Source organism: Tachypleus tridentatus, chromosome 1 (assembly GCF_004210375.1).
Source record: "Tachypleus tridentatus isolate NWPU-2018 chromosome 1, ASM421037v1, whole genome shotgun sequence".
Lineage (NCBI taxonomy): Eukaryota > Metazoa > Arthropoda > Merostomata > Xiphosura > Limulidae > Tachypleus > Tachypleus tridentatus.
In genome coordinates, this window is record NC_134825.1 from 150207679 (window position 1) to 150233756 (window position 26078).

At 33.3% G+C, this 26078-nt stretch overlaps 1 protein-coding gene across 3 annotated transcripts in view; it reads right to left on the minus strand.

Annotated features, from left to right (window-relative positions):
* The window catches only part of LOC143226854 (uncharacterized), a 140988-nt gene that overhangs the window by 70114 nt on the left and 44796 nt on the right, over positions 1-26078 (minus strand). For 2 of the 3 annotated variants that reach the window (XM_076458353.1, XM_076458354.1), the window contains exons 2-7: positions 24492-24733; positions 23433-23737; positions 22581-22819; positions 21197-21370; positions 19701-19920; positions 19057-19181 (exon numbers count right to left, since the gene is read on the minus strand). In XM_076458353.1, coding sequence (XP_076314468.1) covers positions 19057-19181; positions 19701-19920; positions 21197-21370; positions 22581-22819; positions 23433-23737; positions 24492-24733 — 1305 coding nt within the window. Of the gene's footprint in view, positions 1-19056; positions 19182-19700; positions 19921-21196; positions 21371-22580; positions 22820-23432; positions 23738-24015; positions 24354-24491; positions 24734-26078 lie in introns of those variants that run through there. The other variant, XM_076458359.1, reaches the window with a different exon arrangement.

A 26078-nucleotide genomic window follows, 5' to 3' on the forward strand; every position in this document is an offset into this window, starting at 1 on the left:
TATATGGTAAGGTAAACGTACGTAATTAGGTTTAACAGTGAATTAAGTTAGGAACAAAAAGATTTATCTATTTCTGTTTTAACAGACAACAACAATTGAACAAAGTGGTTATTTAGCTACCTACTTAACAGATAATTTTAATTAACTTCTTATTTTTAACAAACAAGAGTATTTAGAAGAAAAAATACCTACTTTTTATTTTACAAATAACACTTGGCACAAAGCAACATAGTTCTGATGTTTCCAACCATCACAAACAAACTAAGTATAATGTGTTGAAGTAGGCCTAATTAGTATACCGATTTTCAAAATGACTAATAGCAAACAAACAACTAAAGATTAGTTAACACAATCAAGTTACGTTGTTAGATAGCTTCCAATTTTTCTTCTTTTTATTGTTCTTTATCAGATTTTCAAGAAAGTAAAACTTAAGTACTTCATGTAAAGCAAGCTTTCAGACAACACAAAACAGCGATAACAATCGTAAGCAATGTGGCTCTGCTTGCTACCATGGTAACAACATACATGTAGTACACGTTAGGGCCACAAGGCAGCGTTGTCAAGAGAACAGCTGGCCGATCACTTACCGAGAATCTAACGCGGCGTGACGTTATTTTATTAGTCACATATGAATAATATGATTTGCCACCTACACATTTTTTTCGGTACTCTATACACCTCTTCGCACACCTTTATGCTTCTGTTATAAACTGCGTGTGTAGTTCTTTACCACAGCTTCTGACAGATAACTATTTTTCCGTCCTCCCTAAGACTAGCACCGAAGAAAACCTGTCACCCTGATACGTCAAACGTACATGTTTTCCCACACTTTCAACAGAATAGCTAATAGAATCAGATAATCCTAATTAATAACAAAGTTATTTCATCATTATAACTTATTTATAGCAAGATCAAATTAACTTTGATCATTAATCACTAGTACAATCAGTCATTTTATCATTACAACAGATCATTAGCAAGATCAAACTCACTTTGTCACTGGTATAATTATACGCACTTCATCATTATCACTGACCACTAACTATTAAAATAATTTCGTTAGTATGAATGGGTTTGAGTTTTTAAAAGTTATTCCACTGTTATAAGTCGCCACCTGCAGTACAAAACTAGTCATGATTAGTCACTGGAATAATTTATTTAATTTTATTAGTAATAGGTGTTGGGATCAGTGGGGTTATTGAGTTCATTATAAAAAGTAGACAATGACATGAAAAACTCGTTTCGTCACTAATGAATAGCCTCGGAATGTGTTAATCCTGGTTATATTTTCACGCAAAGCCACTCGAGGATTACTAGGGCTGGTTTTGAAGTGATACACTAAATGTTGGTAACTATACAACATCACTCACCGCCAACTTTTGGCCTAACTCTTTTTATCAACGAATAATGGAACTGGCTGTCACTTTAAAATGCCCCAACGACTGCGCGTGTTCGGTGACAAAACCGCGAACTGCAGACTGTGAATCACGTGACCTAACCACCATGCCATCTCTATAAAATTTAAACACATTTTATACACAATTTTTGTATATCTTCAATAACAATGTCCAAGATATTACTACACCAAGGCTACAAAAAACATAAAAAGCATAACTTAACAATGACAGCTCAATGAAAACCATCACCTTTCACTTACATAAACAGAGAATGTGATCACGTCAATGACAGCTCAATGAAAACCATCACCTTTCACTTACATAAACAGAACATGATCACGTTATGTTAGTAGATGACTCACATGTCACAATCATCCATGCATAAATTTTAACATTCGGTCCTCAAGCATATTAGCGACATAGGCGCCATCTTGTCTGAATAATTAGAGAACTTGATACAACCGCCATCTGCTTAGTTACACGGTGTATGGTCTAGAGAATTGGTGTAATAGTGGTGCTGATAGCATATTTTATAACAACACTGTTATTTTCAAAACTGTTATCACACAAACATAAATTTAGAACGCTGAATTAGTGTTCACGATTTTACGTTGTGGGCAGAATTATGCTGTTCTCAGAGGTTCACCAAACTCTCCACAGTTCAGTAGTGTTCTCAATACTGGTAGAGAATGTGTGCGATTTTATGTTGTTTTCAATATTGTGAGACGCTAATCATGATTCTGAGTCAAGTATCATATATTAATCAGTCTTAGTTTTCTTTCACAAAATCAGTATCGGTACTTCCCGAATTCGTGTACGTTTCAAAAAATTTTATAACAAACTTTAACACAAAATAAGTAGCTAATACTACGTTCTTGCTCAAAAACATTATTCTTCGTTGAAAATCCGTTTGAGACAAAAAATTGTTTACTTGTATCCAGACATATTACATTCAACAGACTTACGATAGAAAGTTATGTCCACGAAACGATTTTGAACTAGAGTACTTTGTCAAGGCATTTCTTTTGGATTATTTAATCTAAATACTGTTATATAAATAATACATATCAATTTCAACAGAAGTACTAAAACTTTATCAGTAACTTCTGATCAAGATAAGACATATACATAGATCAGGGGTAAAACTTAACTCAGTAAATAATGGTGCTAATTTAATATACCGGCCTAACAAGGAGCACTAATGTCCTAACTTTACTGTTTCTCCAATTGGGTGCTCTCGCCATTACCAACATATTCGGTCGTCATTCTAATAATTTCTCACGAGTAAACAAAATTAACGACAATTAATGGCATTGATTACTGCTGCAGTTTCTTGTGTATTTAACATTAAAAATCCGATAATTTGAAGGTGTATCTTAACTAAGACTTAAACTCGATAATCCACGTTTATCTCGGTGCGAAGCAACACTCGAGGAAGTTAGAATAACGTAATAGAAAGATATATGGTTGCATTAAAATGATAAACCTTATATAATAACCTGATTACAATTCTTAAAATAACATATCAATTCCAGTTATAGGCACCTAAAAACAGAAAGGGTAAACAAACATCACGAACACTGAAGTGGTGAAAAGCCATCCAAACCATAAAACAAATTTGAAAGTTAATTTTGTCTCTAAATCCACGCCCGCATCGAAACGTAAAAATATTAAATTCTCTAGACTGAAATATAAATATATATAAATTAATCAACATAGCAAATGTATTGGATACGAAGATACAATGCCGCAATAAGGGAAAAAATATTAAAAATATAACAATTTAGTGACTCTTTCTTTATTAGAAGCCCGTGAAGATCCATCAGTTAGAATAATAATGGGAACAATTACGGTAAAAGAAGCCACAGGACATAAATATGAGAATCAATATTCACATAAATTGTAAATGTTTCAGTGTGAAAATAACGCTACGTGATAACGGTTTTGAAAATAAAAGGTATTTTTACAGGAAAAACCAGTTCCAACCAGTTTATCTACCTTGTGTAACCACTTAAATTTGATTCCTTGAAAACAATTATAATACAGTTTGTGTGAAATGTGAACGGGAAAAAAATCATTCCTAGTGCCAATAACATCTTTCCCATCATGAACCCAACACCTACAGACACCTCACACTATTCAGTAAACGGGTTTCATTTGACACCTATTCTATGAAATTATTAACGGCTGACATACCTTCTTTAGCAGAAAAAAAAAAGCGGGGAGGATAACAATAACACGCGCGGTTGAATTTAACGATTTACACACACTGTACATACTTTATGTAAACCCCACTAGGGGGACAGTGGCACGTCTGTGACTGACGTCGCTAAAATCCGGGTTTCTATACCTATGGTGGGCAGAACACAGATAGCCCATTGTGTAGCTGTGTGCTTAATTGTAATCAACCAACTCTATATTAACACGTGCCGGTTCAGCCAGAGATCTACAAACAAACACAAATTTTATATATATATATATTTTCTTTTTCGTTTCCAGTGAATTCCAGGAACTGCTTCCCATGTAACGTGCAACAACAGAGAACACATATACACAAAGTAAACGAAGACTGAACGCTACGTTTATGTCACAATCACAATAAATATTGATATTTCTCAGTACATACGTGGTTTCCACTAACAACACGGAACGTACACAGAAGCTTCAAACCCTGATCCTACAAACTGCCTATTGTGAGTGCTAGCCTTCATTTCCGAGATAAAATACCTAGACAAAAAATACTAATATAAAAGTAGCAACGTCAATACAGTCTTGTATATTTATTGTATTTAAGTGTATAAAACCCTGGAGTAGCTAATGTTACAGCGTGTCTTTTTTTTTCAGATAGAATTTTCCAGTTGATTATTATTTTATAGTAACAGAGCGGTATCATAAAAGTTTTGATTTTATATCAAATTAGCAAACAGCCCATCAGATATGACGTGGCAAGTACTACCACCCCTACCTTATAGTATAACCTAACCTCACGTTTCATAGCTAACTGAAATAAATATAATTGCAAATCAAGCTTCGCGAACAAAGAGGTAGAAAAATGCAGTCGGGGCAGTCAAACGTCAGTAACTTCCTTTGTGAGCCAATCACAATTAAGACCTTTCATGAAATGAATTCCTGTAATATTCACAGAATAATAATTGGTAAAAATCGGTTATATTAACAACTTCTAATATATAACAAAGCAAAAGCGTTTTAGTAACACTACGATACAACAAAGGCTTTATGTCATGTGCTTAACAAGAAAGGTATAACCTAATATTGTTATTGGTCTAATACACTAAAAGATATACAACGTACAGACAACAAAACTGGAAAAAAACATTTGTTCATTTCTTAATTTAGAGTCTACGTTGATTAAAGTGGTTTGTTTGTTTGTTTATTAAAAACGTCGGATACATAATAGAAACAGATCAATTCAGAAACGATTTTTAAAATTTAATCGGTATTTTTACCTTCATGATAAATTTTATGCACTTGTCTCTAGGCTAGATGGTTATCACAATGCTACGTCTTTACTTTACGGTTATTATACCAAAACTCATTACACTTATAATAACAGTAATAGAACCGCTGTATCTGGATGAATATATTTTAGCTTTAGCTGTTACGACCCCCCCCCCACTTCAAGAAATCAAGCGCACCGTGACAGACAATGGCTTATATGTAACTTAGATATTATTATAAGCTATGTCCATTTTCCTTGCTTTTAGCTACACAATCAATTTCAACTCTCTCGCACTAAGCTGGACGTATTTTGATATACCAACTTTGTCGAGATAGAAAATATGAAAACGCACTAAGTATTAAATATTTAAAGTTTGTTTGTTTCGAATATTCGCCACAAACTACACAAAGACTACATACGCTAATCGCCCCTAATTTTGAACTGACATACTAGCTATCTATATATTGGGATTAAGTTTTTAAATGATACACACCGGAAGTAAGCTGAAACTGACATTTGTTGTCACGCATGAGTAACAAGTCTGATTCATGATAAAAGTTCATAGTTTAATACGAGGAGATCTCAGTTACCATTTACAAGATTAAAACAAAAAGATACGAATAAAGCGAGGTTTTATTACATACTGGTAACTGCCAAACTACGACGTTTTAAAAGCAAGTTCATATTATATATATATGATTTTATACACATATAAAATCACATAATTATACAGCTTGACGGAAATTCAGGATTTACACAAAACACGTTGAGTTTGTGAACTCATCTATAACTGATGAAGTGCGAGTGCAAATCAGTTTCCTATAGCGATTTTGTGAATGTTTATAATCCTGTGTTTGTGTGTATTATATATATATATACAGCACCCACGAACACCTCTTTAATATTCTCTCACGGAGTAAGATTTTACTGTCACTTATAAAGTATCCACGACTCCAAAACGCGAAGAGTATTTCTGCAGTCACGGTATGCGAATCTTGGGCAAGAAACAATGAGTTCAGGTTTACAAACTTCTTATAACTGGAGTTCCAGAGGATATCTTTACACTATTGTGTAAAAGTGTTGTTAGAACAATAGATAGTTTGTCATTATTTCCATCTCATGTGGCCAGTTCTTCCATGCAGTTACTGATTGTAAATTTTAACACTGATAATGCTTCACTGATCCATGTTGACACCTAAATGAACCAGGGTGAGAATACTTATTCTTGAAAAATCCTATATTCTTGCACCAAGGACATGTCATAAGGGTTCTGCTTGAATAAATATACTGATCAAATTTTAGGGCCTGAAATAATTATCATATGTCTTCAAGCAATGTCTTAACTATACGGGTTGGTTGGTTGGCTGGCTTGGTGTCTTACGGTGCAAATAACTAGGCTATCTGCGTCTAACTATACAGTAAGAAGCTAGCATATAGAACTTTTATATGCTAGAAGAAATCAATTTAATAGCACTCCACAAATAAACCTTCACAAAATAGTGTTTAATACTATATTTTGTCGTTATGCCATAGCTCAAAAAGCGTAGAGAATTGTCAGTAGAGCTGAGGATTTGCACAAAAGCCTTGCGTTATGTTGGTTGGATTCTCTGACTCCCTAAACACTATCATGTTCACCTTAGATCGTGAGACCGAAATACGTAAATCTGAAAATAGGAAAGGAAGAGGTAGAACACATAAACTCAAAGGTACTGATGTTAAATATCTTTGTTCATGTAACCTACTGGACAGAAGGAAGTCTGTCACTGATCTTCAGCACGAGATCAACAACCACATATCAAGTAACAGAACAGTGTCCAGATGTACAGTATCAAGCACATATCAAGTAACAGAACAGTGTCCAGATGTACAGTATCAAGCACATATCAAGTAACAGAACAGTGTCCAGATGTACAGTATCAAGCACATATCAAGTAACAGAACAGTGTCCAGATGTACAGTATCAAGCACATATCAAGTAACAGAACAGTGTCCAGATGTACAGTATCAAGTACATATCAAGTAACAGAACAGTGTCCAGATGTACAGTATCAAGCACATATCAAGTAACAGAACAGTGTCCAGATGTACAGTATCAAGCACATATCAAGTAACAGAACAGTGTCCAGATGTACGGTATCAAGCACATATCAAGTAACAGAACAGTGTCCAGATGTACAGTATCAAGTACATATCAAGTAACAGAACAGTGTCCAGATGTACAGTATCAAGCACATATCAAGTAACAGAACAGTGTCCAGATGTACAGTATCAAGCACATATCAAGTAACAGAACAGTGTCCAGATGTACAGTATCAAGCACATATCAAGTAACAGAACAGTGTCCAGATGTACAGTATCAAGCACATATCAAGTAACAGAACAGTGTCCAGATGTACAGTATCAAGCACATATCAAGTAACAGAACAGTGTCCAGATGTACAGTATCAAGCACATATCAAGTAACAGAACAGTGTCCAGATGTACAGTATCAAGCACATATCAAGTAACAGAACAGTGTCCAGATGTACAGTATCAAGCACATATCAAGTAACAGAACAGTGTCCAGATGTACAGTATCAAGCACATATCAAGTAACAGAACAGTGTCCAGATGTACAGTATCAAGCACATATCAAGTAACAGAACAGTGTCCAGATGTACAGTATCAAGCACATATCAAGTAACAGAACAGTGTCCAGATGTACAGTATCAAGCACATATCAAGTAACAGAACAGTGTCCAGATGTACAGTATCAAGCACATATCAAGTAACAGAACAGTGTCCAGATCTACAGTATCAAGAAGACTCAGTAAGAATGGAGTGTTTGGTCACGTAGCAGTTAAAAAAACTTTACTTCAGTTTCCAAATATTGTCTAGAAACTGAAATTCGCTAAAGATAAAAAGTGAAAGACTAGAGAAAAAACATCTAGTTATCGCCACCCACCGCAAACTCTTGGGCTACACGTTTACCAACGAATAGTGGGATTAAACATTACTTATAATGTTCCCACGACTGAAATGACAAGTACGTATGGTGAAACGTGGATTTGAATCCGCGACCCTCAAATTACACGTCAAGAGCCCTGACCAGATGGGCACGTCAAGTGTTATGGGCGGATGAGTTAAAGTTTGAAATATTTGGTTCAAAGCTTAGTTTGTACGTCCGGCGTAAGAAAAATGAAAGACACTCACATCTCAATGCGTGGCACCTACCATAAAACATAGGGGAAGTAGTGTAATGGTTTGGGAGTGTTTTCCTGTCGAAGCGACAGTACATATTTGTAACATAGATGGACTAATGTATCAGCAATAGTACAATCAGTTACTGATCTGTCATGATATGCCCAGTGGCTTGCGTATTAATGGTAAAGGATTACATTACAAAGAAGATAATGACCCCAAACACTCATCCAATCTATGCAGAAATTACTTAGCTAGGAAAAAAGCTGTTTGAGTCATTCAAATGGTGCAGCGGCCCCCACACAACCCCAATCTCAGCTTAATTGGAAAGATCTGAGATTTGATAGACAAAAAAATTGACAAAATCAAAAGTAACTTTCAAAGAAGTGTATGGGAGTGCATTAGAGACATTTGGAATAAAATCCCAAAGGACACTTTTATTCAATATATGTTACAACAATGCCTGTTTGCAGCTGTTAAAACAAAAGTGGGACACACAAAATATTAATTGATTACTGAACTCAAGCACTTCCACCGAATTTTTATTGTCCTAAATATGAATATTAATAACATTTTGATGTTTCAACTGTGATTTACCTTCCAATGGTTTTTGAAAGTAGCCTGAAATCCAATTTTTCACTTTATCCTAACTCTTTTATAGAATACTGTGTATATGTATACTGTATGTATATATGTCTCAATATTCACATACAGTCACATAAACGAATAACTGTCAAAAACTGGGTTTTCCAAAAGGTAATTAATTCATTTCACGGGGTAAGTTTGTATACAATTTTTTCCATGCTCCAGTGGCACGTTTACAGACCTACAATACTAGAAACCGAGTTTCGATGCCCGCGGTGGTCAGACACAGACAACTCATTGTGTAGCTTTGCGCTTAACTAGAAAGAAGCAAACAATTGTTTTTCCATGTGTATTGTTCGTGTTTTTATCTTTTATTCTGAAGGTATGAAACCAGTTGTAAAATGTATATTTAGATGTGAAGCTAGTAACAAGAAGAATCATGAGACGTGAAACTGGGAGAATAAAAACAAAGTATCTTTAGAAAATAAAAATTTAACTTTTATCTATAACTGAAAAGAGGAGCTTAAAAACTACAAGAAAAACATCACACAAAAATATATTTAGTGAAATCCTGTGACTGTTAAGTGAGTTATCGAAAATTTATCAAGCGTCCCTGTGACAAATTCAGTGGGATATTCAGAGTTATGAAAACACTTCTCTCTCTAGGCCCATGGAAGGAAAGTTCTATTACAATGTGCACTGGTTACGCCTAATTAGTTATCAACTGAACAATGCCTTATGCTTTCTCTAAGCTGATATAAAAACCTGTTACTCTACAGATATTAGTTTCGAATATTCGGACAAGCTTCACACAACAATGAGGCCAATGGTAACGTTACCATAGAGATAACTTCGCTAAGTGTAACTTTTGCTTCGTCGTACACTAAAGAGATTATGAATAAAGTTTCCCTTACTGCAAAGTTTAGTTGTCTGTTTTGAATTTCGCACAAAACTACGCGAGGGCTATCTGTGCTAGCCGTTCCAATTTAGCAGTGTAAGACTAAAGGAAAAGCACCTTGTCATCACCGCCGACCGACAACTCTTTAACCAACGAATAGTGGGATTTACAGTTACATTATAACACACACACATGGCTGAAAGGGCGAGCATATTTCGTATTACAGGATTCGAACATGCGACCTTCAGATTACGAGTCGAGCGCACTCACTACCTAGACCATGCTGAGTCGTTGATGCAAAGAGACGCGTTAAAAGCATTCGGTCGTGTCAACGTGTTAAAGTATGGATCGAGTCCAAGTGTTAATACACGAGTTTGTGTGAACACGACTAATCACCATTTCACGTTAATATGTTAAACATACTGAGTTGAATATGTTAAAACAATGAACTGCATTAACGTGTAAATATATCGGGTCGTACGTACGCCTTTAAACGCTGGATAGTGTCAACGTATTTAGAGCACCGGCTCTTATGAACAAGTTGAATATTTTTACGTTCGTGACAAACCTACTAAGACGATCTGTCGAAGTCTCTAATTCTGAATTACTGGTAAGAAGGGTGGCAGCCAGTCAGCAGCACCCTACGACCCATCATCCACGCTAAAGGGCTGATTGTCTCTCTTATACCTCACCTGCAACAGTTTTTGGTAGATTGCACGGATTCGAAATCGGCTGCCAATTACGAACTCTAGAGCTATAACACGGGGTTAACCTGCGCTGGTTAAACACTGAATTGACTTAATGTTAAAAATACTGAATCGAATTAACATGTTAAAATACGGAAACATACTCTATATATATATTGCTTGTTTTTGAATTTCGCGCAAAGCTGCACGAGGGCTACTTATGCTAACCGTCCCTAATTCAGCAGTGTAAGACTAGAGGGAAGGCAGCTAGTCACCATCACCCACCGCCAACTCTTGGGCTACTCTTTTGCCAGTGAATAGTGGGATTGTCCGTTACGTTATAACGCCCCACGGCTGAAAGGGCGAGTATATGTGGCGTGACGGGGTTTAAAACCCGTGATCTTCGGATTATGAGTCGAGTGCTTTAACCACCTGGCCATGCCGGGCCATTCTGTATATAAAACACATTCTTTAATTTTTTACAGAAATAAAGTTACACGTATTTAGGTTATAACTTAAAAATCACAGGTTCGTACAATAATGTACCACAGCTTGCTCTTGTAGTTGGTCACTACGAAACTATCAATTACGCACAATTCGGCAAAAGAATCAAATTTGGATTTTCCCTCTTAGGCTTATATTCTAGTAAATAAAACTAAGTAAACCACGTGTTAAAGTAATTTCACCAATCTTTGGAAACATTTATACACACACACACATACAGATCTTAAACAACTCGTATATAATAAATATTGAAGTAATATAAAAATTTAAAAAAAAACGTATACCAAATTTTTTTAAACACCCTACATCACTAAATATATGTATTTAACACCATAACTCGTCTCAAATACAAATTATACACGTTTTTACCACCAGTACACGACAAAGTGTCAATATCAGAATATCTTTAGGCTCACGTTAACGAGTCTACAATTATAGTTTTGAATATTTCTGTCTGCATCATCTATAATTCATAACTCTAACCCTAGATAATGTTGTATACATCATATGCTCGTAACTGTAATCCTGAATAACAGTATGCCCATCTCCTCCAACTCACAACTATATTCTTGAACGCTACGTGTAATTGCCTTCTATTTACAACTGTCGCACTTTTAAAGTAGTGGTGCAACATCTTCACTTCAAAACTACAACTCTAGATAATACGTGTACTATCTCCAACTTAGAACACGTATTTATGAACACCAAATTGTCATTATCGAGCGTTTCACAGCTTGTATAACAGTAATATTATTGTTTTTTTATCACACGAATTTTTAAGGATATAATAAGAATTAAAACTACTATTTAACAACGAGTTGTTTATACGTATATATTATTTCCATGTTTCATAAATTATTGTTTCATTCTAGTCGCTAGATGGCAGCACAAATTGTTCTTATATAACGACCATTTGTGGCATTGCACAAACATTTTTCAAAACAATTTCACTAAAAAGAGAAAAGAAAAATCTGAATTAATATTCAAGATGCACACATATATGTCAGTTGTATAAATACTTGATCTTTATGACATGTTACTGATGTCCGAGTTTAAAAACACCAGTTTCTGATTTATCAAAACAACATATTATCAGGCAGTTTATTTTTCTTGAAATGTTCAGTGGGACAGAGCCTTGCAGCTATATGTGTATGCATGATATTATACTTCATGACTCAAGATCTTTATGATGTCTTTCCTATTAACTAACATGACCCTACCATGTGTGGAGTCAATTGTATGTACATACAGTGAATTGGGGTGAAGTTGGAAGGTGTTGGTTCTCTAAATATCCCCTTCAAGTTGATACAGCACTCTGGGGTACTTGTACGATCCTGGAGGAACCATTTTATCTTCTCTGACACCAAGTGTGATCCAAAATTAGAGAAAATGAGAAAACTCACATGATATTAACATGCATTGCCACTGAATTATAACAATGAAACAAATGTCTTTTATCAACCTACGTTAACGAAAGTTTAAGAGAAAAAGAGGGGAAATAAATAATAATTTTTATCACAAAAAATACATAAACGAAGTACAGGTTAATCAACAAAACCGTACAAATATAAGTAACCGGTAAGTACAGAGTCAATCTCACAAACGTAAGAGTTATTAGCCACTGTAAGACTGTATAGCACTATTCTAGTTGAATGCTTTATTCAAACCTGAATTAAAGTAACTGACAGAAATTCAACATTTAGTTGTAGATAAAACTTATTACTGTAAAGATTTAGCTACTTATACAGTAATTTTTGTATTCATACCTACCTTGTTTCTGTACTTTCTTGGCATTGCCATCCCTACATCATAATTAACTTTTGCAAATTTTTTTTTATTACTCACAACTGCAGCTATGGATAAAGTTATATCATTTCCAACTCACAGCTGTAATCCTCTATAAATTTGTGAGCACCACCTCTAACCCATAACTATAACAATGGATAAAGCTTATGCATTATTTCCAATTCAAAACTGTAGCCAGGATAATGAGTGTACTATCTCCAACTATAGTTGTGACTTCTGAATGTGTGTGTATCATCTCCAACTTTCAACTGTAATCCTGAATACAGTTGTGTACTATCTGTAGTTCATGCCTGTAATCCAACTCATATCTATAACTTGGGTTTTATTAAGCATACTACATACAACTCCATAGCAGAAATGTTGGTCTTAACATGTAGCTGTAGCCATAAATTTATTTTGCACATTGTTTATAATTTCACTACACAAACATTAATTCTGCTGTTTTTGTACTCAGAATCCATAATTTCAAACCTGATCTTATTATGAACATACTGTGTAACTTGCAAACCATAATGCTGGACTTGTGTTCATATCAAATAACTACTTGTAGAAAAGTTGAATGTGGTTGAGTTACAACACTGCATTCTGCGTATCCCAGAAAACTAACCACACAGAAACATGATGTACCACAAATACACATATTAGATACACTGTTGAACAACTCAGGGCTGACAGGACCTGTTCTGTAGCTATGAGACCCAGTTGTACAAGTAATTATCAACATATCAGGGAATTTTTGCATGTAGTACCAAGTACAAGTATAAAAAAACTGATACATACATAGAACGAAAATGTACATGCATGTTTTGTAAAAGACACAATGTTACAACCTGTTATTGGTTCTATGAAATTTCAATTATGTTCTCTGTCTAAAGCTAATTTAAAATTAGTGGAGCAAGATTAGTTATAGGGCAGTATATTGTATAGAAGTGTTCACTGTTTAAAATTAATTGTTTGGACAGAATAACAGACAACTATTTTTGTTTCTTTATGAGGGCTGATAGCACACCAAATTTGGCTCAACATTTATTGAGTGAATAATGAGAGCCTCCCATTTTTAAGCAGAAGTCAGCCAGGGAAGAAAAGACCAATAACTTTATTCTGAAATGAAAGCACTGTTTATGTAGATTAACAGCTCAACATTAGAAAATATAAAATAACAGAAATTTGATTATTTAGAACAACATCAACACAAAAACAGTGTTACTTATCAACGAAATATTCAATAAAGTGTACTGGTACACAAGAGAAACTTTCATACATCAATCAAATAGCTTCTCTCTCTCTCTCTCTCTCTCTCAACATCAGCAACTTCGCTTATTTTTTATTATAAGAACTACTCAAACTGTTAATACTGTCATTCAACCAGCTTTCACTTTTTGTATAGTAATTGCTGCCACAATTAACACCTCTTGTAAACAAGATTTTTGACTACTCGATCTTCATACCAAAAGCACAACCAACCACTTAAACACCTACATAACAGTAGAACCAGCTAGCTACTTTATTACCAAATAAATGTTATCAAGGCCTTTTCCATTAAACACAAATTTTCACGAATGAACTACAATTTACACAAATATTCTGTCATGATTTGTTCTTGTGTGCACAAATTAGTCTTAACTCATATTTTACAAAATAAAAACAATCGTATTTTTAGACACGAAGTTTAACATAAGTGAAGCGCTATTGTCAAAAGCCTTATATGTAAAGGAATATTTTTTATACACCTGGGTGTGTCAGGTGACCTTCCTTGTATCGTGTAAAATCACCGAAGCCCTACCAAACTTTTGCACAATGCAAAGGTAGTGCACTAGACAGTGACGTCATTGAAATATAAATCAATGTTTGAAAACAAACGAAAAAAAATATGGACTTCGAATTACCACACGAAATCTAGAATATTCCAAATGCGTTACCTTCTTCTGTGTATTCAAACTAATTAACAATAATAAACAAACTCAATTTGTAGATAAGTTTGTACAACAATGAGAGCTGAAACCATATTATGATGGTTCTCTTAAACACTTAAATGCTCTGAAATTACTATCCAAAGAGCTTAGTAAACAATCTGATGCAATCTTTGTTATTCGAAATCATGGTACCACGAACAAGGAAAACGTGTCAAACATAGCGTGAACCAGTTGTCACATCAAACGAACCAGTTTGTTGGTTTGCCAGTATTTTTGAATGGTAAATAGAGTTAGTTCAAGGAAAATAAATAACATTAATAATAACTTGGTGTTAAGATAAGCTTGACGTTATCAGAAATCTAATTCTGACGTGTAATAAATAAAATTTATAAAAACACAACAACAACTGTTGTTAAAGTATCTCGTGAGATAAACTGCACCTAGAGCACTACTGTGCCTGTTGTATTCAAGCCGTCAAAGGAGTCCTGGTATTATTCGAAAGGCATCGTCGGCACTGGATATAGCAGATACAGCGCCACTGACATATTAACGCTTTTTTATTTGCACTCACGAGTTTTTACACTAGCATTGAATTTCAAATCTCAAAAACATCAGAACGTTGTTGTTGTAACATCCAAGTCTTAAATATACCTGAATATTTTTATTTTCAAATCAAAACTGCAAAAACAGAGCTTTAGAGAACCTGTGACAAAATCGTATACCACAAACCTTAATTTTTTAAGGAGTAAAAATGAAACTGGTAAAAACCACAAAATGTTTTAACACTAGCACGGCAGTCACATAACCCTAACATTCCACGCTCAGCTTAAAACAACCATATAAAGTTTATATATCATAACACAATGTCTTTGTTATATTGCTGAAAAACAGAACTACAATAAAACATATTTTGTAAAACGATTTCCTAGTAAATTCTTGCAAAGACATCAACAAAAGATACAAGCTGTTTTTCATTTAGTCAACATGGTAACAATATCTTACAGATAAAAATAATCTATCAACACTGATCTTACCTGGGAACTTCGTACCTCACAGCAAGTGCGTTTGGAAAGATATGATACATTCAGAACTATAAACTGACAGAAGTGATAACTTCCAATACATACTGCTCAACTCTAACAATGGAAAATGTTAATTTTTGCTTGCTTCTGCTGTTATACACTGTTAATGATTCAGATTTGTATTGAAACAGTATCACAATAGGTACGGTTGCGATTCGTCCACCCGAAATGACTGGCTTTCGAATGTACTGAACGACCCGTTAACAACAATTATTTTATTAGACAGGCTGTTTTACACGCGCTGCAAACGACACGAATTACAAACACAGAAACAGCGGACGTGGAAGCAGACGTCGTGGTTTCGCGGGCTGCGCATCTAATGCAGTGGTGCTGCTTGGGTAATTGTAATCAAACAACTCGACGTCATTTGACAATGAAGGCTGCTCCAGGCATTGTGGGGAAGTCATAGTCCAGATATTACACGCCTCTTAGCAACAGGTGAGTAGCCAGAAAGGAATGACGATGTTGACATAATATTTTTATCGCACTGTCATTGGTTAAAACTTTTATTTACCTCCAAGTTTTTTCCTACGTGTGCTTACTGTCTTTGTTTGGATACATAGCTCATTTTGGTAACCTATCAAAGTTGTTTTTCTATTGTATATTTTGGTCGTTAATAGCACATAATTTAATATTAATTTTGTTTTGCCATCTTCAATCTGAGTACGCATGCTCCCCAGGATGTGATTAAGTTGAACTTCCTTTTAACCATCCTATATATCAAAACTCCTGCTGGAGTAAATATTTCAAGAAATAACATCCCCTCTACCCCCGCATTCAGATATTAGCTTCCATTTTCGTAACTTTTATTAAGTGGTAATTGAAAATGAAGTTGTTGTCTAATCGGCATCCATTATAGACATTTTACACAAAGTTGTTATGATCTGTTCAGCACATCCTGACAGACAATTAGCACTAAGTTATTACAATCTATTCAACACAACATATTCTGAAAAGAAAGTTAAGACTAGGTTTGTCCATGTATCTGCTACTCAGCATATCCTGATAGGTAGTTGAGACTAAGTTTTTATTAAATACTTCTGATAAACAGCTGAGACTGAAGTGTTATTCTATATTCAGTATATTCTAATTATCAGTTGAGGCTGGGTTTTATTCATGACTCAGGATATGCTGAGAATATAAACAACTTAGGTTCAATTGTATTCAGATATTGGACTATGGACGAATGCTGTTACAGAGAACTTGATTAAATGGTGAAACTGGCTGATGTCTGATATAGTTTGGTTTTTGTAAATGATCTGTAACAGCATTCGTCCATAGTCCATACCATAAATGTCACTTTCACCTATACTACAGATCAAAAAATTGTAAAGTATAGAACATGTAGAACAAATCGGGTATGTATATATAGAGTATAGAACATGTAGAACATATCGGGTATGTATATATAGAGTATAGAACATGTAGATCAAATCGGGTATGTATATATATATAGAGTATAGAACATGTAGAACAAATAGGGTATGTATATATAGAGTATAGAACATGTAGAACAAATCGGGTATGTATATATAGAGTATAGAACATATAGGTTAAATTTAATTTCAAATCAGATAGAAACTGGTTTCTTTATTTATTATTACACAGTTGGTAACGAGCATAAATGTAATTCTTTCTGAAAATATAACATCTGAAAGAAAAATGGCATAACAATGTTTTTACAAGGAAATGGATTCCAGTACATAGATTGAATTAAAAGCTAAACTCGAAAGTTTACTGGAAATGATGTAGATTTGAAAATATTGGATCAGAGTCCTGGCTATTGAATGGAATCCCCAATCCCAATTCGTGACTGAATCTGGAAGCTTTGCAGGACTCGACTTTAGAATTTGAAAATTACAACACAAGTAGAGAGGTACAGGTGGTCAGCAGACTCTGTCATATGTGGATATTGAAATATATGACGTATACAGTAGTGTCTTGCCATCCCATTCATGTGAAATTACGTTTTCAATACGAAGAACAAAAACCAAATACTATTACTAATAAATCGATTAAAGGAAAGCGTTATGTGTAATTTATTACCAAATAAACTAGAAGGCAAACGTCATGTATATACAAATAACAAATCAGTTAAGAGCGAAACGTTAAACCTATACTACAAACGAAAAAGTTTAGAAGTGCACACATGAACTTCGTGGTTCCGAAAGTGTGTTTGTTAAAGTGTTATCCATTCAAAAATACAAGACGTTTACGCACTTGAAAATAGCGTAGTGAATATATTTACAACGCATACAAGTTTTAATTGGACATACGAGCATTCTTAGCAAACGTAAGCCAAGAACGTATATGAAAAAGAAATCATTTATTTTAAATATGTATATTATATTAACATTCGTGCCTTAAAACATGTGCTAAACGCGAGAGAGAGCATCTTTTCCACGTGAAAAATACTAATTAAAGTCAACGGGAAAATACACGTTGCTTTTCCACATAAAACACGATAAATAGCTCTATATATTATAATAAAGTTATTAATTCATAAACAAGTCGAAACTTGTAATAAAACTATACACCCACAGTCACACGAAATGTGTAAAAACATGAAGAGAAAAGAAAGAGAAAAAAAATCTCCCCGTGAGAGTTCAGTGAACCCGGTAATCACGTGACGTACGTAAAGGGTGACAACAAATTTGAAGGTCAATGAAATTTTGTGCCGTGTGAAACGGGATAAAAATACGCGCAAGATTTATTTTTAACTGCACAGTCTTGTATCTAAATAACCGCGAAAAAGAAAACTATTGCATATAAAGTTGCGCAGAAAACGTTTCACTACACAATTATGCGAAGGAATATAGCATTATTCTACAATAATGGGTTAGAAAGATGATCCGGACCTAACAACTATGTAAATCTTACTTCTATTTGTGTGCGCATGTTTATGAAGCAAACATTTCCACATGAATCAATGTTACAAGAATCACATTGTTCTCACAATATATTATTGTTTACCACAGAGGGATGAATACCAGTGGTATGATGGTATTTTTACTCGGGCAGAGTTTACCAACAAACTCCACTTCTTAACCTGAAGATGACCTAGGAAAATCGAAACGTTGTTCTCTCCTTATCAATAAAAGTGTTAATATCCATACCAGCCGTTTTGAGATATATTTTTATTTCAAGTGGGTTTCTAATTATCAAGAAACTCCAAAGATATTGTTGATAAACACTGTTCAGAAATGTTTTCATGTTCCGTAACAACGGGGTATTGGGTTTCATAGATACATTGTCTGACAGGGTGTGTGGAAAGGAACATAATGTCAAAGTCTCCCCTAATCTGATACAGTAGACTTGTACGTGCGTTCAATTTTAATAGAAATGTAATCGAAAACTTCGTAACTGCTTAACTGTTTGTTCCGCTAATGTACAGGCGTACACTCTGATCTACTTACGTCCGGATAAACAGAATGAAACCATTTAATCTGACCCTGCAAGACTCTCTTGTTACAAACATTAAATCACTGGCATTATTACGTCATACGTTCAATTGGGACATAGCTACGCAACTTTAAACCACTCACTTGCTGTTCTTTAAAACTGCTACATATTTGCTCCTGGGTCCAGTTTCTGTTTAACACAGGTCGCTGATTCTCTCTCTCCAGGTCACGTAGCCAGCGATGCAGACGTCTTGTTTGGCATGCAATTTCTAAATAAAATTTAGAAAGAAAAGTTATTAAGTGATCATTAATAATATGGTACGTGTAGTGTAGTATTTTACTGGAAATTGTATACAGTCTGAATTGTTTGTTAATAAAACAAAATATTGTTGATAATAAAACAATTTTTTGGTGTTTTTTAAAATAAACTAAAACGACCGTAGTGCCATCTAGTGACAAACTAATACATATAATAAATATAACATTTGAATTTACATTAACCATATGCGCTGGGAACGATTACTTAACAATTTATTACAAGTCACAAATATTACTGTTATAAGGTGAGATAGATTTTTCTTCATTTTAATATGTAGTTATTTCCCAGAATAAGTTGTGCATCTTTTATGGAACTTCTATATGACCACTTCAGGGGAATAATTTTAAAAAAACAAAAACGCAGGGCATCCAGTTGTTTACTAACTCAACATCAAAGAGCAAAACACTAAATTTTGCCAAAAAATAGATAAATAAACTACAATAATATATAGTTAAAAAGTACTACAAACCATTAAAAATTTCATCTTCAGAAAGTAGAGATTTACGTTGTACTACACTGTCTTCTAAAACGTTCAGTTTATTGTTTAAAAAATGCACACGTCTGCTAATTTCATCTTTCATATCTGGATATCGTCTTTGTAAGTAGTCTCCTTGTTCCTGAAACTTCTGAACTTGAAGCTTCTTTTTCTGAAGTTCATCTTTAATATCTATTTCTCCCATCTGTAATTCCTTTAAAAATGGCAGAAAAAGAAGGCTATTAATAACCACTGAATGGTATAAAACAGCAGTTTAAGCGATCATAAACAAAGCACTTTGAAAATCCAAAGGAAAAAAAAAATCATATCAATCTATACTGAAAAATCAATTACACCAAAATGTATTATTCACGTAAAGTGTGTTTTCTTTTAGCAAGGAATAAATATCGGTCAGAACTTATGATACAGTGCTTAACAAAATTATTGTTTTATACAGACTCAGAGTATAAAGACATATTGCACAAGTTAAACAGCCACTAAATATTTCTTTATAAGGAATCCATAGTTTAAAGAACACAAAGTAAAAATTATTTATAAGAAAACCTGAATTAGAAAGACGAAAAAGTTAAAAAAAAAAAAGGAAAAATTAGTGATGTGTCCATTTATTTATTATTAATATACTAAAGAAACAGCTCTTAGCATTGTTTTGATAACAAACATTACCTTATGAAACAGTATTTTAGAAGGCTTACCACACATAATGGAACCACGTTAATCCAAACAAATATTAAACCTTAAAAATTAAACAGAAATTGAGTAATGTGTGTGTTGGTCAAAAGATAATTTTAAATGATTAACAGTTTACTGTCGTACAATAAGCTGAATAAAAACAGGATTAACACTACTGACTTTTCTTATTAGTTCATGTACAACAGCCTTGTGAAGTCACTTCCAACAAAATACAACAATGTAACAAAATGTAATACAGCACAAAGAAAGCAGGGTTTATATTGAACACACTGTATAAACTAAAAGTAGAATATCAAACAACAAAACCAAAAAATCTCTGTAAGAATGACAAAAAATAAGCCTTAAACTCTAAATAAACAGCATGATATGAGAAAGAATACAGCACTGTACCTTACAGCAAAATCAAATCTGTGATGGACATGTAACCTATCTGATACACACCTATCTTCCTCCATCTTATCATTCTACCATATTTAAATTAGTGGTACATTTGTAAAATATGATGGACAATAATTAATGTTAACTCTTTAAAACCCAAATTAATGCTTCCAAATTGCAGCAAAAAATTACAAATTACCCACCAGACGATGTCAGCATCCAATAACATTCATGTCTCTCTGGGTGAAAACTAATCCAAGCCATATTATTAACCAATTTTTATTTACAGATTGAAATTTTATAAAAGGTATAGTGATAATTATTAGAGAATTAAGAAAATAATTGCAGTGGAATGTGTAAAAAAATTAGTTTTAAAAGAGTTAAGTTTGGTATAAAATTACCTTCTGGACATTTTGTTCTCCCATTTTATTAATTTCCACTACAGTAGAAATTAGTTGACTTAAGCCATTCTGAAGCACACTGAAGTGATTAACCAATTCTGTGAATGACCAAGTGCTTGTTGTGAATAGAGTTTCATCACCAGGGCAACTCAAGGATAGCTCATCTGATGTTTCCTGTAAATACAATTATCTTGTTTAATTTCACCATTGTTAGTGTTTACAATGTCAACTTTTTATATATCTTTGTTATTTTATAAATGATGTCATAACAGAAAAAATCATTCAGAAAAAAAATCTATAATAGTGCAAAACCACTTAATAATTCATGATGTTAATCAGTAATTTGTTTCTCATTAGAAAAATGATTTTTCAAAAGTTTTCAAAATATTAGTGCAGTCCAACATTTTGCAGTTGGAATTATTCAGCAAGATTCCATATCTAGGAAAATATTACCATGTTTAAACATGAAACATGTTAAGTAACAAGTTATAAACATAATGAAGTGACTTATTTTGGAGTAAACTAAAATAGACCAATATTTTGAGTATTTGTTGTGCTTCTAAATCATGGTTTGCCAACTTGTTATGATATTAGCATAATGTGTTTCCTTACTCAAGGGAATATTGTTATTTAGCATGATTATATGTCCAACAAAATATTATGTTCAAGCTGGAAATATTCTTATTTAACATGATTCCAAATATTATGTCTAAACACGAAATGTTCTTATTTAACATGATTCCAAATATTATGTTCAAACTGGAAATGTTATTTGATATTATTCCATGTCCAACCAAATATTATGTTCAAACATGAAATGTTCTTATTTAACATGATTCCAAATGTTATGTTCAAACTAGAAATGTTATTTGACATTATTCCATGTCCAACCAAATATTATGTTCAAAGATGAAATGTTCTGATTTTATAAGATACCACATTTCGTAAAATGTTATCTTACCACTGAATCTTCATCTACATTACATAAATTTTATGCATGAAAAAAGCCTTATCAGATCAGGGTTTTTATGTTATACACTTCTCGTGTTAATTGGAGGAAAATGTACCAAGAAGAGCTTGAGGTTTTATGTATTCACAGAATATTTTCAGACAAACAGAGTATATTTTAGACCCCGTGAATCAATGGTTAAAAGTAAAATACTCTATAAAAAAAACTTTATATTTATTTCAGTAAATCTATGATAAAACAACTATTTTATGAAGAACTGATTAATGGACAAATTAAATGATTGTATTTATTTTGTTATTAATTTTTGTAAGCCATCTTGTCACAAATGTCTCCACAAACCTGAAGATAAGCAGAAGAGTGACACTAATCTGGTTTGACTTGCAAAGAAGATGATAATCAATGACTGATACATACTTTACAGGTCTTTATCAGCTCTTCATCCATTAGATAATCATAGTTGGACTGAAGTGCTTCCCAAAACTCATCATCAGATGCAAAAGTGGGCTTTGTCTTTTCCAGTTCTCTGTGTGACCAAGCTGATGTTGATTCAATGTTATTTATCTTTCCTTCTTTTTCATCAAAGCAATGAGAAATCCTGCATGCATCATGGTCTACCATGTTGAATGATATTTGAGTATTTGCTGAGTCACATCCTAGTAATAATTTAATAATTCATCAGAAAAAAATCTGTTTAGTGTTCTAAAATTACTGTTCACAGTAAATATTTTAAAACTTATTAACTAGGATTTGATGTTTCAGTGAGGACAAAATTATTTTGTATGTGTGTTTTATTTCTTGAAATAAGTAATTAAAACTAGAAAATATCTTACTAAAAGATTTATAAAAAAGTACAAAAAAGCCAAAACACAATAAAAACACGATTCAAATACAATTGTCTGAAACATATCAATAAGAATACTAAACTATTAGTAAAAGTGATCTAGAAAAACTTCATACACATAGAAGCTTAAATGTATCAAATCTAAACATTAAGACTTATGATCAAAATGGTTATATGACCATTAAGATACTGTTTGCTGACTTTTATAGAAATACAATGTACAGAATAAGATATTTTTAATTATCATTTCTTTATACTGAACACAAACATTTTACAAATTTTTAATTGTTTGGTATTTATGTAGAACAATTTTAAATACACGAATATTGAAATATTCAACATAGTGTACTGATCAGCCATAAAACATAGAATTATTTTAATTATAACTATAGTAATTGCAAATACATATTGAACACAAAGCTTACTTTCTGCATATCTGATCCCTGTAACATCTGCAGCAATCATTTGCTGGAAACTATAGAATTTGTGACTATCATTATTGAAATCACAAGAACTGCTCCTAGAGGCACAGGATCCATCAGTTGTGACAGTTCCTGAACGTGGTCTGATTTGTTTTCCTTGTCTATGAGGTAAGTGTGAGTATTTTCCTTTGATCACTGCTCTGTAAGGAATGCTGAGGTGTGGCACTCGTCTCCTCCCTTTATCTAAGAGTGGGGACTGACCAGGATGGAGATATACTGGTATTTTTTTCTGTGAAGTCACTTCAATCCTTTAAAATAGAAGCAGTCTTATCAGTTTATAATCTCCAGCAAGTAGAACAAACTCACGGTTTTTCTCAATATTACAATACATACTTTATTAATAACTTATTAGACACACTAACTGTTAGTGACAGAAACCAGTCATACGATAGAAGTGTGTTATTTCTTGACGCATATTGATATGTATACAATTAGCCTCAAAATATTTATCTTATTTGAAACACTTTCTATTTTTATACAAGAGAAGTGGTTAAATACCCTTTATAAAGGAGAATTTCAAACTCACCTTCATTGGTGAACAAGTCTGTAAATAATACTTAATTTTCTCAAAGAATTGTTTGAGAAATTTAAAGGCTATGAACTCAGTTCATAACTGATCTCCGCATCACTGATTACATCCAGGATTACTGAAGCACACACCATTTCCAGCAGTCTACTTCAAAAACAGACTCAAATACACAAAATTATTTATTACTACTAGGGATTTTAATACAGAAGTACTCATTTTCTTGTACATAATTCGACAAACGTTTTCTTGTGCCAATTTAAAACCAAAATGCTGAATAACTACACGATGTCTATTCGGTTCATCAACAAACAGTACTTCTGAGACAGTTACTGCAACATGCCGTAACCATATGGTAGTGCCATCTATCGAATGTTTAAAAAGAAAACCAACGAATTAAAAAAAAAAATCATAATCATAATTTGTTTGGACTCCATTACTTTTCATTATCTTGGCTTAAAAGATATAAAACCTACCTTGGATATAAAGAATATTGGACTTTCTTTGGATTGACAAATAACACAGAATGTTTTCGGTTGTTTTGAGAAGAAAACAATAATGTTGTGGCTTTTCTTCTCCTCTTTTCAAGTATATTCAAGAGTCTTCTCAGTTGTTTGACGACAAAATCCTGATTGTTTTCCAGAGAATCCACATATTTCAAGTCTTTTTCTCTCTTTTGTAGTATCAACTCTCCCTTCACGATGGCATTTTCGACATCCTAAAATATATAATCGCAATATTTGTCTTTTGTTGTTGCTGTCGTTAATCTCACTACAGTGGACATTGTGTATATGTTAGTATCTATGTATCTAACCCAAACTCCTGCACTATCTACTGAATGGCGCCACAAACAAAAATCCATTAACAAACTTTGAGCACTCACGACTCAGAAAACTACAGAAGTAAGTGTGGTATATGTAACAACTATTTCTTTATTACACAACGTAAGTTTTAAATAAAAGTTCTCTCTTCACAACAAGAACACGACTTTCACTAGAACTGTATGCGAGGGTTTGACTCTATCTTTATTGACATACTTTTTAAATGTAGTACAAAAAACAAAGGTTCTAAAACTTATTTCTTCAACAAACGGTACCACTTTTAATATATAAAAATATTACAGTTTATTTCATAAAATATATGAACGTTTTTAGCCCTTACATTGAATCATTTTGACGCAATGACTTACGTATGACTAAAGAATGAGAATTTTAAATTAAATCAAATTGTTTGTTAAATTTATACAACTTTTGTCCATGCAGTACTTCTCAGAAGAAAAAACTTAATATAATGTTTACTTTTTCTGAACTTTCTTTTTCAATAAGGTATGAATACGACAATTAGTAATTATTGGCACAAACAGCCACCCGTATGGCGGCGTTTCTGTCAGTAATAATACCTTTAAATTATGAGAAAATTTTAATTTACATTTTTTTAGCTCTTGTTTAACAATATTTAAAAAGTTTATGTTTAAGTTTTTGATCAATGAAATTGCTTGGTTCTCGCTTGTCTGCCAGTCTCATTTGAAAAATGAGCGAATAATAAAATACATTATTATGCAGTAATCACAGACGACAAGATATAAGATATAAATTTATAAGCATGTATGAAACGTTGCATTGAAGTAAACGCGCACATATCAATACAAGTCTTAAGATTTTATTAACTTACATATAAGGAAATAGTTATCAAAGTTAGCTAAAATCCAGCTTTGGGAATTATTTTAATGTTCATTCTCTCGCTAAAATCTAAAATATTTTACTTTTAGGTCGGTTGTCCTGACCCAAACAAAACTGAATTTCTTCAAACCCTACGAATATTTAGCTAATCAAAATAGACATCTGTACGTTTCTGAGAGGTTATTACACCGTGAAATCTTACTACTAAAAGTTAAACCAGATTTTGTCACACTGATTTCACTTAATGTATAGCCAGTTTTCTGGCATAGCGAGGCCTAATGATTAGGGAGCCTGATTCACAATTTACAGGCTGTGGGATCGAAACCAATCACCGAACGTACTAGCACTTTTTAGTCGTTACGATCAATCCCACTATTCGTTAGT